General features: G+C 41.9%; 2 protein-coding genes across 2 annotated transcripts; both read left to right on the top strand.

Annotated features, from left to right (window-relative positions):
- The first annotated feature begins 398 nt into the window (after positions 1-398).
- On the top strand, positions 399-11,103 carry ndnfl (neuron-derived neurotrophic factor, like). Its single transcript, XM_071480304.1, has 4 exons — positions 399-1,009; positions 3,712-3,964; positions 6,284-6,408; positions 8,988-11,103. Exons 2-4 carry the CDS (start codon positions 3,786-3,788, stop codon positions 10,436-10,438), a joined length of 1,755 nt encoding a protein of 584 aa, XP_071336405.1. The 5' UTR covers positions 399-1,009; positions 3,712-3,785; the 3' UTR covers positions 10,439-11,103.
- Positions 11,104-12,223: 1,120 nt separating this feature from the next.
- On the top strand, positions 12,224-15,170 carry LOC139622749 (dnaJ homolog subfamily C member 9-like). Its single transcript, XM_071480303.1, has 5 exons — positions 12,224-12,591; positions 13,606-13,746; positions 14,114-14,368; positions 14,650-14,736; positions 14,825-15,170. The coding sequence occupies exons 1-5, from the start codon at positions 12,418-12,420 to the stop codon at positions 14,936-14,938; spliced, it is 771 nt and encodes a 256-aa protein (XP_071336404.1). The 5' UTR covers positions 12,224-12,417; the 3' UTR covers positions 14,939-15,170.
- Positions 15,171-15,224: the final 54 nt, after the last annotated feature.

Raw genomic sequence — 15,224 nt, 5'->3', positions numbered from 1 at the left:
CCAAAGAAGTTGAAACATTGAACAAATGCTTGTTTAGCAGTTTTAGAAACATGCCAGAAGTCCAGTTTCCCTATTTTTATCTAACATGGTTCAGTTTTAAATTCGTTTTAAAGGGCATTCTTCCATTTAAACATGTTCATTTCGAGGCAGTCTGTGCACCCGATGGAACAAGAGATAAGGGCACAAAGACAGTGTAACCTCCAACATGCTCTCTGAAGCCTTCTCCTAATACAGATGTTATCAAGGCTGCCAGAGAATGGTTAATGTATTTAACTTTTACATCACCTCCCTTTAACACACACTCTCTCTCTATCTTTCCCTCTCTCTCTCTCTCTCTCTCTCCTCATCACCACCCCCATTCAACCCCCTCACACTCACCCACTTGCTCCCTCACTCTCAGATTGCACATACAGATACACAAACGCACACAATCACACATGAGCCCATTTGAATTGCAAGTGAGCTCTGTTCACTAACAGAGGAGGTAAACAGAGGGACCAGGCGAAAAGAACAGGAGGTGGAGAACGAGTGACAACAGAGGCCAAACGAGAAGAGAAGAGAAGAGAAGAGAAGAGAAGAGAAGAGAAGAGAAGAGAAGAGAAGAGAAGAGAAGAGAAGAGAAGAGAAGAGAAGAGAAGAGAAGAGAAGAGAAGAGACAGGCTTCATTGACTGGATGACATTCACAGTGTTTAGCAGGACAAACCTCCAGATGTGAAGGACTGAGAGAGTGAGAGAGAGAGTGAGGAGTGAGCCACCAGGGCACATAGCAGCTGGGACAGCCCTAAAGGGACACCTGAGCCCTGAAGAGACACCTCCTGAAGTCGGGAGCGAGCAGCACCCCATGGGAGACAGAGTCAGTGGAACACCCGACAACAACCTGCTGTCGCTCCTCCTCTCTTCGCAACCGGCTCTCATCCCCCTCTCCTCCTCCTCCATCCTCTCTCCCTCTCTCATTTGATCCCATCCCTCACTCCCTGCACCGGAGAGGGAGAGCGTGCACTCAGAGAAGGTAAGGGGGATGGATGCATGCATGCTTGTTGTTTTCCTGTGTGTGTGTTTGTGTGTGTGTGTGTGTGTGTCTGCGTGAGAGTGCGTCAGCATCTCAAATTTCAACAGGATGTGTAAGTCAGCAACTTGTTTCTTTGGATCAGTTCTTTTTGAGTGAGAGTGTGTGTTGGTCTCTGGAGGGTTGTTAAAAAGCCGAGACAGATGCACGGCACTTTTCATTTGTTGCAGGACGGTTTTCATCTTGACAGCATTGCATGTTTGAGGGCTGTGTTAATCCGTTATCGGTGCATTTTATTGCTTACTGTTTTTGTATTTTCTTTCTGACAAACAAAAATCCTCAAAGAAAAGTGTGACAATGCAGTGGGGCAGCAATCACAGAAGAAGATGAGACATAAAGAATGTAACAAGAAAGGGCATGATACTGTATGAAAGTGCATGAGAGAGAAATAGGAAAATGAGAGATTCAGGCACAAAGGGACACTGAAAGTAAGGAAGACAGGAGAAGGGTTAATATATTCGAATATACATGCAGCGTGGTGGAAAATCAGCCGTAAAATCCTATCAAGTTCCATGGTCATTGCATGTTACCCTGCCATCATCTCATCAACCCCCACCATGAACCACAGGCCAGTTCTTTGCCCACTGTAGTTTGGGGGGACAACGGATCCTGCAGGGACCACCCCATGCCATTTAATCTGTCCCTGCCCACAGATAACAGAAGGCAGATGGTCCTGCCAGAGCACAGGGAGATAGAAGATAGCTAATACAATGTGCAAACAGATAGCACACAGCACTCAACCTGTCCCTCTGAAACTGAGCCTGCATCAACTTCTAAATAAGGAGGCCAAACGAAGTGAAAAGCAGACAGAAAAAGACGGGCAGAGAGAGAAAGAAAGGGAAAGAGAGCTGGGTTGAAATATCCTTAATTAATACCCAAATAGTATCCAGAATAAATGCAGTCAGTGGACTGTCTGGGATAAACAGACATAGGGAACTCATCTAAAAGAAAAAAAGAGCTGAGCACAGAGTGAGCGGGACCATCAAAGTCATGGGCTTCTGTGTTTAAAGGGGAGTGTGTATTTATTTATTGAGGGCGGTAGTTAAGTTCACTAAGCTCCCTCTCTCTGTGAGACCCAGCCTTTTTTGCCTTATGAAAATTCAATTGGCCGTAATTTGCTGAAGAGCTGTATGCATATTTTATCAGCGGGTGCATTTTGAAGAAACAAGCCCGCCAAGCTTTTTTGTTTTTTCATCTTTATCAAGTTTGAAATGGGGTGTGTGTGTGTGTGTGTGTGTGTGTGTGTGTGTGTGTGTGTGTGAAAGGTTCTGTGAGGTTGTGCTGCTGCCTGGTAATATGTGGCACATTAGAATCCATTCGACACGGGGGCTAAAGTAAACACCAGTCAGCTTCATGCGTCTGGCTAAAACACAGAAACAAATTCATAGCAATTTTTTTGCATGGCAATGTTTTTTTTTTTTTTTCTCTGATCCGAGCTCTCTTCTCCTCTTTCTCCTCTTTTCCACTCTGTCTCCTTCCCTCTAATTACTCTAGGATCCAACATCCTCCTCTTCTTGCTCTCCATTTCCACAGCCCTCCCTTCCTCAGCCTCCCCTTCCTCTTCTCCCTCCCTCCCTCCCATTTCAATCTGCCTCTCTCCCACTGCATGTCTCTCAGTTAAAGCTTTATGGGTCGTTCACTCCCCTCTTTCTGTGCAAGGATAATGAGCAGGCGCCTCTGTGTGACTTTGTAGCTGTGCAACGGTTTGTGAGTTTGGATCTCAGAGCGTCCCGGGGCCCAAAAGACTCAGATGTACCTTCTGTAGACGCCTCCGTGGTTCCACTGTGATTGTCGTCTGATCTATAGGGCACAGCACTGACATAATACACCTTGTTAGAGGCAAGCGGGGAGTGTGTTTGTGAAGACTGTGACTTTGAACAAATGTGTTTTCTCTGGGGAGAAAGAAAAACATTGAGACCTGTAGTTATTCTGTCAGTTATCATTAAATCACAACCACGCACACAATCCCACACCCATGTACAAGTACATGTGTGAAAAAAGACAGGAAACACTAATAGAGTGTGAAAGAAATAAAATAAAGGGCGGGACGAAAGAGAACGACGGAAAAATCAGATACAAGTCCCTCCTGTTAGGCTTTGCATTTATGTATGCTGATTGGATTTGACTGCATCAGAGCACCTCCAGGTGTTGTTTGTGTACCTCTCCCCATATCAGTATGGCGTCCCTTTCTCCTGATAAAGCAGCGTTAATACCCATAATGAAAGATATTTGGAGAACAGACCCATTTGAACTCCCCAACTAAAAATAGAAATGTAGATGTAAAGGCATCGACTTCAGAGTGATATTAGCAACCCACTTCACACTTTGAAAAGTGGTGCGATGGGTGATTTTTTACAGTGAGTGTCAAGCTGTGCTACACACACATCCCAGAGTAATATAGCATGGCAATTTCTTTTCCCCTGCATGAATAATTCTGTCTGAATAGGATAGGATGTTTCTTCATATCAATGAATCATCAGCTGCTACAGTTCTTTAGTGTCTGTGTGAATGGTACTGTAGAAATTTAACTAAGTGTGTTTGAGTGCATTACAGTGTGTGTGTGTGTGTGTGTGTGTGTGTGTGTGTTTGTGTGTTGCTGATGGGGTCTGATTGATGTTCTTGACCTTTCCACCATGCGTTTACAGAGCCTGGGAGACATCCAAGACGTGGTGACTGAGGAAAGTCAAAGAGTGGAGGAGACAGAAACCAAGAACCCGCGATGGCACTAATGTCGCTGTCCTGGTGTGTCAGTGCAGCTTTGGCACTGCTCTGTGGTTTATCGTGGCCCCAGGTGCACTCAGCTCTGGCACCTGAGAATGAGGTACCACTTCGCCCCACCACATGGTTACCAGAAGGAAAGCTCACCTCTATAACCCTCCCCAAAGGACGAACCCGCAGGTGGGCTACAGACGGGATAGGGGTATTCGGCAATATGCATTTATGTGGGCTGCTTTTTGCTATTACAGTCGCAACCAATGATTACTTTTAATGTTGATTCATCTGTTGACTCTTTTTTTGAGTAATAGATTAATTGTGTAGTTTAGGGAGTTCCAACTAGAAAGAAGTTATGGTTTAGAAAACAACACACACACACACATACACACAACATGCAACAACACAACAAACACTAACATGAGTAACATTTGACCATGATGTACCATGATGGAAAAAGTATTCAGATCTTGTACTAAAGAAAAAGTGGCATTACCAAAGTGTAGAAATATTCTGTTAGAAGTAAAAGTCACTCAGTCAAAATTTCACTCAAGTAAAGGTACAAATGTAATGGCATCAAAATTTTATCACCAGTAAAAGTGCTTATTATGTAGATCAACGCAATTTTAAAAAATGTATATTATAATGCATCAATGCATACGTCACTTGGGTCTTATTTGAATGACTTTTGAGCTTGTGAATTTTCCCACAGGGATCCATACAATCTTTTATCTTATTTCATCTTAACCTATAATAATACACCATAATCTTGAATTGTTTATCTCAATCTACAATGCATTAAAAAGTACAATATTTGCCTCTAAAATGTATTGGAGTAGAAATATATAATGTAGAAGAAAATGGGAACACCTCAGAAGTACCTCAGAACTGTACTTTAGTACATGTACTTACTTTCCACCACTGGCTGTGACATCATGAAAACTATTTGGCAAATGAGCAGAGACATTAAAAATAAATACCACTTATGTACAGTATAATTAATAATCTTAATTAACATCCAAATTAAAAACCATTCAAACAAACATCCCTCATGTTTCTATGAGTGATGACAGGGAACTCGAGCTCATCTGATAGGCCAGTGGGACTGCAATTGACAGAAAAGGTTGTTAACCATTTCCAGCAATATAAAGTCAAAAAGTAGTGAATAATATCACAGTTTACCTAAGTCCAATGTCCTTAAATGGTTTGTTCTGTCTGACCAGCAAGCCCAAATTCAAAGATATGTTTAAAAAAGTACAGAGAAAATCAGTAGAGCTTCACATGTGTGAGGCTGGAGGAGCCAGGAGAAACCGCAACAACAGCAAATTCTTGAAAGTTTGTTTTGCTTTTGCAACAAGCTGACTTCTGGTGCTGAAGTAAATAATTTCTTTTAGAACTCAACACCGCACGACATGGCTCCTTCACAGAAAAAAAGTAAAGATTTTCCTCATTTGCAGTTCATTGGAGACCCATGAATAAATCTTGAGGCCTGCTCATCAGATCTGCCCTTGTTCCCACTTCAATAACAAGTCACCAGCCATCCCCCAACCACCTTTTTGGAGACAGTGGCTGATTCCAGCACCACTGTAGAGAGAGTGAGAGGAAGTGAAGCCCATTTGGCCTGAGCCTGACGCGACAGTGCCAGTGCTTCCTTTCTGAAACTGGGAGCTGAAAATTGCGAAATGCAATCTCCCTGTGTGCCGCAGTCTGTCCACCAGTGCAGTCATGCAGAACCGTACGGCAAATAATGGAGAGAAAACACTGATTCAGAAATTAATCACTCTATTAAATAAGCCGCAAAGCGCCCTTCACAATGACAGTGTCGCACATCTGTTTGGAAACAACCACCATCTGCACAGAATCATGAGTAATGGTGCTAGTACGGAAGGAGAACAAATATTTATTAACAAATAACCACACGCTCGCTTCATTTTCTTGAAGGGTAATTAACTCTAAAGAAATGACATTTTATACAACGGTTTAGGTTGAAAGAGACAGACGTGTTCTATTCAGGCATCTTTGTGGCTGTAAACGGCTTAACATTGACTTAAAAGTTAAAGAACAGTGATTATTTGGATCTGATTACATCACAGAAAGGGACATAGTTTCTATGCTAAGCACGATCCCAGATAGTTACAACAAACAGGCAGATATCCATCTGAAGCTGTCAATGCAGCCTTATCATCTGATTCCCAGGTCACCTCTCATGATCTGCTATCAAATGACTGATCAGCATGTAGGCAAATGGAAAGGCAGCATTTGGCAAATGTGTGAAACAGCTGCAATGTTGAAATTGCCAAGCTTTAGGAAAGAAAATTATAACCAGCCCACCATATCTGCGAATCATCCAACAAAATGAAAGAATGTTGCACAGTATGCACTGGAAGATATCTTGTCTTCTCATCCATCACCTTGCAGCTGAATAGAAACTGGATGTTATCTTTTTGACATTCCCTGTGAGGAATCAAACAACTTCTTTCGGTTATCTCTGGTGTTTCTCCGCAGACTATACTTCACACTGAGGAAGAAGGCTCCCGCGATGTCGGTGACCGTCAGCCCCTGCGACCTCCCCATTGAATGGAGCTTAGCTGCCCGCACCCTCAAGGACAAACCCCTCAAGAGTCCACAGTGTGAGTGGACCATAAGACCACAACCTGCACCTTCAGATACACATTTTACCCTGAAAACCACCCCTGCATCTGACTAAGCCAAGACAATCAATGAGATATTATCATCACTCTATCAAAGATATGGGAATTAGAGGAGGGCAAACACTCTAATCTGACTTAACTTTGTAGAAGAGAATTTATTTTTTGGAACAACTTTAGAGCCAGAACTTGATCAAACTATTACAAGACAAAAAGGAAAACATTTTCTGATAGTTTTTGCATTCTTTGTTTGACTTTGGATGTCTGCTGCCTGGAGGTCACAGCTTTAAATCACCACTACTGTTTCAGTATCAGCCAATCATATCGCTGCTGAGGCACCTGTATTTTGAAAAGCAATTGTCTCCAAATTTCTTTATCACAAATTCTCAGGCAGATAAGACAGATATTATTTTTACCCCACATCCTCTTATCAGCACAGTTTCCATTTGTTCAAGTTCAAAGCATGGAAAAAAGCTATATATTTTTCTAAATACCATCCACTATCTCTGACAAGGACACGGGCAGCGAATGTTATCATATCTGGCTGTCATATTGTCATAAATTTTGTATGAGGTGTATGATTTTAAAATCTCGTAAAACGCATACACATAAAGATAAAATGACTGCCAACTCTTGATTCAAACGTTGAATACACAATAAAGTCAAACTGTGCTCTCATTGTGCAGTATTTTATGCTCAGCAAACCAAACTAATCAAATAAACTCAGAGGATTAAATAAACCTTAGCACAGCAAAAATTATATGACAACTTAAAACTAAAGTCAGGGCAGTAAAGTAAAGCTCAAAGTGATCAAATTTCTAAAGTAAAAGGCACTGATTTCTGGATAAGAAACTATGTCTTGGAGTTTTTCATGATCCTTTTTCCAGGTTAAACAAGCTCCTCTACATGGTAAAATAACATTATGAAGTTATAAAATGACACATGAATCATTCAGACCCTGAGCTCATGGGTCCCCATTTCCAGCCTGAATTATTCACTTTGATTCTGTAACATTTGGTCTCATTTGAGGAGTGATTTCTCATCTGGGGGAGAGATGAACAGTGAGGATGAGTGGTGACGGGGGTTTTTTTTGTGTTTATTTGCCAGTTGCGTCATTCAAGTGAAGAGTGTGTACTTCAGAATGAAAACACTTTAGGTATGAATGAAAATACTGGCAACCATTTTCTGAAGTGGCAGTTGACATTTTATTTATTCAACTGTTCATTTATTAGCTGCTCAGTATTTTCATTACAGCCAGGTTTGGTGTGCTCAGTAGCTTGTTGATTGTTTAAGTACTTTATGCAATGTCTAGTACTTATGTGTCCTTCAACCCTCAAAATCTAAAAGTGAAAAACAGTGTGTACTTGTACACATGTATGATGCTGCTCTACATTAGAGCCACACAACAGTGTGATTTTCTAATTGTAGTTAAAAATTTTAGCCTGGGGTATTCAATGTAAATGTGCAGGCAGTTACTGCTGTGGTGTAGAAACAGTTCACCTCCCAGAGATCATGTTGCACATAGTGTGGCCAGAATTTTTCTATCGATGAAGCTTAAATTTCTGTAGTCACTAGTGCTGATAAATATACCTACCAGCCCCTCGAAGGCTAACTTTGTTGTATATTGTTTGTTCAATCCACAATCATTTCCTAACCTTAACCAAAGTGCTTCTGTTGCCTAAACCTAGTTATAGATGGGACTCTGGATGAGAACTCCATCCCATCTAACTAACTGCTGTTTATAAATGTACCACCACAACATAATTGGAAAAACGGTACAGTAGGTCTTGTATATGAACATAATTTCTAGGAGTCATGGTAGCTCCAGTTAGTCATTGAGCCCGGTCAAGAAATAGTTATAGAAACTATGGAAATAAAAAAGTTGGTGTCTGCTGGTAGCCTGGCAACTGCATGGTAATGACAAGAATCCAGGAAGTTTATGCAAAGTTAAACTAATCGCCTCTTGGCTCTATCTTCACAGACGCAAATGTGGTGTTGATGTGTGCTTTTTCCAAAATGTCAAACTGTTTCTTTAAGACCAGCAATTAAGAGCCTGGTGTAGGATGATTCATTCTTATATTATTAAAGATCCCCTCCGGACATATTTAAAACATATGACAGTTTTCTGCTTTTAATAATAATTTGTGTCTGATGTGCCTGGAGTTTCCACAAAGTACTCCAATTAACTTGTTAAAATTCTTAAAATAAACATCTAATCATTCTTGCTAATTTAAAAACCCAGAATCTATGGAGATGCAAATATTTTTCTTTCAAAAGTTTAAGAACTGGTTGAAATATATCTCCTACATCCCTGAAAAGTCGATTCTATCCAGTGGACTTGTTATTAACGCAGATTTAATGTGAGCACAAAGAAACTTTCCGCTTTCAGTTGCTGCATATGAAAACAGCCTTCGAGCCTCAATTTCTGAACATGTATCATTCTGCACCGTAAAGGTCAAACATCCAAGTGAAGTAATGATACACAGTTTTAAGTGACTTTTATCCATTAATTTGATTAATTTATAGATGTGTTCTATTTTTTTTTCTTTCTTTTCTCACAGGGAGCACCAAAAAGAGCATGCCTGAGGTGTGGTGGCGAGGTCCTGGGACTGAGGAGAAAATACACAGCTTCACCGGCAATGCAGTAGACACCTACAGGGGTCCGTCCCATCCACATGCTTCCATCTACATCCTGAGGCTGCGCTCCAAACAGCAGAACACCAGAGCTACATTGTACCTCCATGAAGGCCTGGGGGCTTCAGGCACCTTCCCTCTGCTCCCAGCTGACCCTCGGGTTCACACATTAGGTGTAGGCATGACCAGTGTCACCCTCAGCTGGCCGCCTAGTGCCTCCATAACCAGCCTCCCACCCTCGCAGAAAAGTTACGATTACTGTGTCCTCGTCAACTCTCAGAAAAACTACCCCAGCCTTTGTGCTGCCCGAGAGAGCATGAGGAAAGAGAAAGACCAGAGAGAAGACAAGACGGAGAGGGGGAGGAGAGTGACAGTGTGGCCAATTTTGAAAGAGTGGTGGTGGCAGCAGTGGGACACTTATCCTGAACCCCAGAGTTCAACTTCTTCTCTCACTGATGAGTATGCTAATCTGCAGTGTGTGTGTCAGGGGGCAGAGAGTGTTTGCACTGTCTCTGAGCTCCTGCCTGACACCCAGTATTACTTTGACGTGTTTGTGGTAGACAGGCTGAACGGGACCAGCGTGGCGTACAAGGGGACATTTGCTCGGACACATGAGGAGGCTCGGCCGGCGATCACCACGCTAAGAGAAGGGGAGCTGAGGTGGGTGACCTTCCACGACAGAGGCTCTAACTCAGAGCAGTTCTTCACTTTCCGTCCTCGGGGCTGGCAGCAGAGTGGTCTCCTCACCCTGCAGAGCTGCGGCGGGGGTGAAAAGGTCAAGGTCACTGTGTCCAGCAAAGGTAAGGTATTGACCTCCCAAGTTGTGGGGGGAGATTTAGTGCACATTTGGCTCCAGGGAAGTCCTTCCTATCTTATCCACTTAGAGAGAGAAGGAACTACCACAAGCAAGATCCCTGCTGCTACAGATCTAGCTCTGCCAGGAGGTCTGATGGCATCAGTCAAAATGCAGACCTCCTCAGCTTACCACCGCAGAGGAGTCCCATCTCTGCCCTCCACTTTGCAGATAAAATCGTTCAACCGGTTGCGTGGCTGCAACAGTGTCACACTGGCCTGGATGGGCACAGAAGAAAGAAGTCTGTACTGTGTGTACCGCAGAAAGCTGGGAAACCGTGAAGCAGAGACCGGGGGAGCATCAGCTTTAACTGCGCCCTGTCTGGGACCAGAGTCCCGCTCTGACACCGAGAGGGTTCTCTGCAAGTATTTCCAGGAGCTGAATCCTCGGCGGGCCGTCACTACGGCTGTGATTGGGGGCCTGGAGCCAGGGATGGCCTATGTGTTTGATGTCTATCTAATGAGACGCTGGGGGATCCCTATCAAGTACGCCAGCAAGATGGTGAAGACCAGAAAGGAATGCTGAGCTGCCGCCCCCTGCAGGAGGTTTTCAGACTGTCCCAGTTTAGGGGAAAATGCCATGGACATGCTGAAAAGACTGACCATGAGAACGAAGCCATTTGACTGTTGTGGAGAGACTGTTATCATAACAAAGAAATCTTCCCTGGAGGAGCAATGGTTATATTCAAATTCCACTTGCACTGTCCATGCAAGGGAATGGAAAGCATATGAGAAGGATCTGCACACCAGCAAAAGTTCGTAACATTTACAACACAACTCCTGTGCTTTTGTCATTTTGTTTTTCATTGTTGATCATGGTAATGATGTGCCAGTTGTCCAAGTGCTTATTTTGTGTCTGAGTACAAAGGACAGATGAGGTATGTGATGACAGAAAGTCAATACAAAAACAACAACAGAGACTGTGCCAAATATGCAACAGAAACAGATGGGGCAATAATTGGATAACATCTGAGACTGGGGGGTTTTCAGTGTATATCTCCAGTGCTGCATATTGTACAGGCTTATAAACACAGATGGGTGCAATTTGCAGATACTTAGTTCAAAGTCATTGTGTATCGTTGTGTTCTGCTTTCGCATGAAGCAGTGAAAAATACTTAGTGACTTGCCTCATTGTCTTTGATGTATTCTTGTGCAGCTTCGAACGCACCAATAAATACTAAGGTATCTGTATGTTCTTGACTCAGTGATGCGTGTATGCAAACTGGACTGTCAAATGAGATTTTCTGGCTAAAAACAGTCTTCAGATACTGTAATAGACGATGCTTTCTGCAGTTCAGGGCCATACTGATTTAGGAACTAAATAGGATTGCATTGGAAAGACTCAGGTTGAAATATTACTGGCAAAAATATCTTTCCTGACAGAATGACTGTGGCTTCAAGTTGCCCTGTTGCTCATCAGATTGTTATTTTTCTTAAAGACAAATCTGTCTTTACACTGCCAGGTAATTACTTATTTATACCCACCAAATAGCGAATGAGGCCCCATAAGACAGATCAAAGATTACTACAGTTACCATTAGACTATTCTGACTGTATAATTGGGATGTACTTTCAGTGGTTAAAGAGGGTCACTAAAAAAATCAAAGGAAATGCAGCTGATTATAATGACAATGTAAAGTGTTAAACTAAGTTCAGTTAACCATAGGTTTAGGATTAATATTAGAGAGCGTGACTTTAAACTGGAGTCAGGATCAGGTTTTCGAAAAGAATTTAATTAATTAATAAGTGAGTATTCATAATCAGACTGCCTTTACTTGACTCTAGAGGCATGCAGCTATTGGCATATATCTCAAAACAGTTTAGTATTTAGATTTTTCCAAAGCCCAATCTGTTTTATAGTTACAGTTTTTAAAGTTATTTTACCCCCAAAATTCCACAAAATAAATTTCCATAGCACCACAATCCAGGTTTTAAACATTGCAAATAGAAATTACAATCAAGTCTGACGGAGGACAATGGCACTAAAGTGTTTTCAAAAGGGTAGTTGTCATAATTGATTGTGCTTAGAGTCTCTTTGTTTTGAATTTTAGAGATCATAAAACGCTTAAAAGCACGAAGGACAGGAGAAAATAATGCTCTTCTTTTAGAATAACATTTGTACATAAAAATGTTCCAATTACAAACAACACATTTAAAAAAAAAAACAAAAAAACAAAACATTTTTGGGTCTTTACATTGAAAAGATATTAAAATAAAATGTGTCGTGGTAAGTCCTCATTACATAGTCTGACGTATTCGATACTGGGAACCAATAAGAGGGTACCTTTGTTTGTGACGTAAGCACGTCTCTGCACGTACGGATGTGCGGCACTAAGCTAGCGCGCCAAATCAGTCTTCAACAGAGAGAGAGAGCAAAACACCGGAGTCCCGCAAAATTAACCACTAAACTCGGCTGTTAACAAGTCGTCCAGACGCTGGAGGTTAAAATACTTTACCGGTCAAAACTCGGATTAACGTACTCGGTCAAACCAGAGGGCTGTGAGGATGGGTTTGCTCGAGAAGTGCCAGGAGCTCTTCAAGACCCCAAACCTGTACGAGGTGCTGGGGATCAAGAAAGAGGCCACCGAGGCAGAGATCCGGAGGAGCTACTACAAAGTGTCGCTTAAAGTTCATCCAGACCGGGCTCCTGAAGACCCGCTAGCCACAGAGAAGTTTCAGGTGAGCTGTCATATGGCACACACACACTTGAAAGTATAGGTGCACAAATGTAAACAGACTCCATCACAAGTAAAAAAAAAAACAAAAAAACGCTGCTTCCAGATACTACTTAAATAAATGTACAGAAGTTGTGTAATCAGCAGTGTACGGAACCAAAGGTAAAAGTGGTCATTCTGCACAAAAATGGCCGCTGTCAGTAAAGGAGAAATCTCTGTAGTGAAAATGCTAACACCTCATAGACACCTGAAGGGGTCACAAGCCAGAAGGGATGGGAACCGCTGGCTTTATCTTAAACACTGATTGTATTTTATAAGATTATATTAGTTATATAGTTTCTTGTTACTTTTCAGATTAACATATACCAGAATGAAGTACAACACTTACACTTACCTTTGAAATGTAGTGGAGTCAGAGTATTCAGTAAGAAATACTCAGTGCAAGTGCAAGTATCTCAAAATTGTACCCATGTACAGTACCAATAAAATGTACTTAGTTACTTTCCACCACTGACTCTGCATTTTCCACTGATCCATCAGACAAAGCCCATGCTCATGTGGCATTTTTGCAAGGGTTTTGGTATATTTGTAGTTGCAAAATTAACTTGTCAGGCAAGTTATGCCAGGATTTTGTGAAGGTCTGCAAGTATTTGGCTTTTTTCACAATTGATGCTTGAAAAAGAAATCAAAATAGTTATGAATTATTTTTCTGTCACTCATGTAATCTGATCGTTTCATCTCTAAACTAAATGTTAGCAGTAAAATTAGAGAGGGGTGATATGGATAAAATCTTTTTGTCATTTTAATGGTAATTTCATATCACAAGATTGATATATTATACTGTATATTGATATTGTATATTAACACACCACAGTCTTTATTGTCATATCTTATATGTGGCTTTTTAAAGCTGATAATAACTAATGCCCTCAGTCCATCATCAGTGTAGCATCTCCACATCAGTGGGGGCTGCAGATGTGTGTAAAACTGAGTCTCATGTGACGCTTTCCCTCTCCAGGTGTTGGGGAAGCTGTATGCGGTGCTGAGTGATAAGGAGCAGAGGGCTTTTTATGATGAGCAGGGAGTGGTGGATGAAGAGTCTGACGCCCTGAGCCAAGACCGCTGCTGGGAAGACTACTGGAGGCTGCTCTTCCCTAAGGTATCAGAGCACAGCAGAGGTTTTCTTTTTTTTTTTTACGAACGTGACCCAATAATGAGCCACACACATGGCTTTGTCTTCACCGTTAGATCGGTTTTATGTTAGATGATATACACTACTGTAAGTGGGGATCAAGGTTTTTGTGGCATTACATGATGAAACAAATGTGAAATGTCCCTAGGGATAATGGTGGATTACTGCAAACATAATATTTTTTGCTATTTTGTTGTCGTGCCATAAAACTGCACATTAACATCTTGTTATAGCCTTGAACAGCCTCCATGATCCTTCAGACTTTTTGGGTTTTAAGCAGGTGGTGTCAGAAAAGTCACACACTCTCTGCTCTGCCTCTGCACCCACCTCCTAGATTACAGTGGAGGACATCCTCGAATTTGAGAAGAAGTATAAGGGCTCTGATGAGGAGCGGCAGGATGTGATCCAGCTGTATGTGCAGCACCAGGGAGATATGGACGCCATCACAGCCTCGGCTCTGTGCTGCTCCCAGGAAGACGAGCCCAGGCTCTGCAGCATCATCCAGGCTGCCATCGAGAGCGGAGAGGTCACAGCGTTCCCAGCGTTTACACAGGAGAGTAACAAGAAGAAGAGGGCTCGTAGGAAGAGGGTGAGAAATGTTGATGTTAAAGCCACAAAATCCACACTGCTCATATTACATGCATTTTTCTCATGTGATTGTTGGGTGGCCAAAAGATGCCACTAAGACCTTAACACTTGTCTACATAATAATATTCAGTTCTTAGTTGCTTCAAATGTAAACACAGCATGAGACAGTGCCTGCACGAGTCAGATATACACTCACACACAGTATCTACACACAAAGCACTAGGCTCTAATCTCTTCCAGCTCTGTCCAGTCTCAGTAACGTCGTTGTATTCGACCTTCCAGGCTGACAGAGAGCGACAAGAAGCAGAAGAAATGCAGAAGGAGATGGGGCTCGATGATCAGGATGACAGTCTTGCAATGATGCTCAAGGTAACAAATGCATAAGCACCTGTGTGTAATTCTCAGGGCGTTGTTTGTTTTTTCTCTCAGTGACCGTCCCTTGTTTCTTATTTTCCAGCAAAGACAACAGTCCAGAGAGAAGAATTTTAACAGTTTCCTGTCTGACCTCGAAGCAAAATACTCCAAAAAAAGTGGGAAATCTCAAAGGGGGAAAAAAGGTGGAAAAAAGTGAAAAGTGTACAGGCTCTGGTTGTAGCAGCTAAAATGTTTGTAAATTGCAGCAGATATCATTTAAAACAAAAAACAAAAAAAACACTGCCTTAGATTAATGAGCATTCAAATACATGTATGAGCAACTGCCTGACTGCTCCCTTCTATTAAAATGTAAATTCTTCTTTTTTGTATTATCATTTCGTTGTCCATCTTCATAAACACAAATAAATTCATATTTATTTTAAGTCGTACACAGCTTTTTATTCTCTTGTATAAAATGGAATCAAAGAAAATGCATTGAAGAA

This window comes from Trachinotus anak, unplaced genomic scaffold (assembly GCF_046630095.1).
Source record: "Trachinotus anak isolate AG129_WGS33_773 ecotype Australia unplaced genomic scaffold, CSIRO_AGI_Tana_v1 ptg000007l, whole genome shotgun sequence".
Taxonomy (NCBI): Eukaryota; Metazoa; Chordata; class Actinopteri; order Carangiformes; family Carangidae; genus Trachinotus; species Trachinotus anak.
The sequence above is the reverse complement of the archived record's forward strand: the minus strand, read 5'-3'. Positions and strand labels throughout refer to the sequence as shown.

Excerpts from the sequence above, each read along its gene's own strand:
- LOC139622749 (XM_071480303.1), top strand. The coding sequence starts at position 12,418 with ATGGGTTTGCTCGAGAAGTGCCAGGAGCTCTTCAAGACCCCAAACCTG. Across the intron at positions 13,747-14,113 it reads GGAGGCTGCTCTTCCCTAAG|ATTACAGTGGAGGACATCCT; the intron begins GTATCAGAGCAC and ends CCCACCTCCTAG. Across the intron at positions 14,369-14,649 it reads AGAGGGCTCGTAGGAAGAGG|GCTGACAGAGAGCGACAAGA; the intron begins GTGAGAAATGTT and ends TCGACCTTCCAG.
- ndnfl (XM_071480304.1), top strand. The coding sequence starts at position 3,786 with ATGGCACTAATGTCGCTGTCCTGGTGTGTCAGTGCAGCTTTGGCACTG. Across the intron at positions 3,965-6,283 it reads CCCAAAGGACGAACCCGCAG|ACTATACTTCACACTGAGGA; the intron begins GTGGGCTACAGA and ends GTTTCTCCGCAG. Across the intron at positions 6,409-8,987 it reads ACCCCTCAAGAGTCCACAGT|GGAGCACCAAAAAGAGCATG; the intron begins GTGAGTGGACCA and ends CTTTTCTCACAG.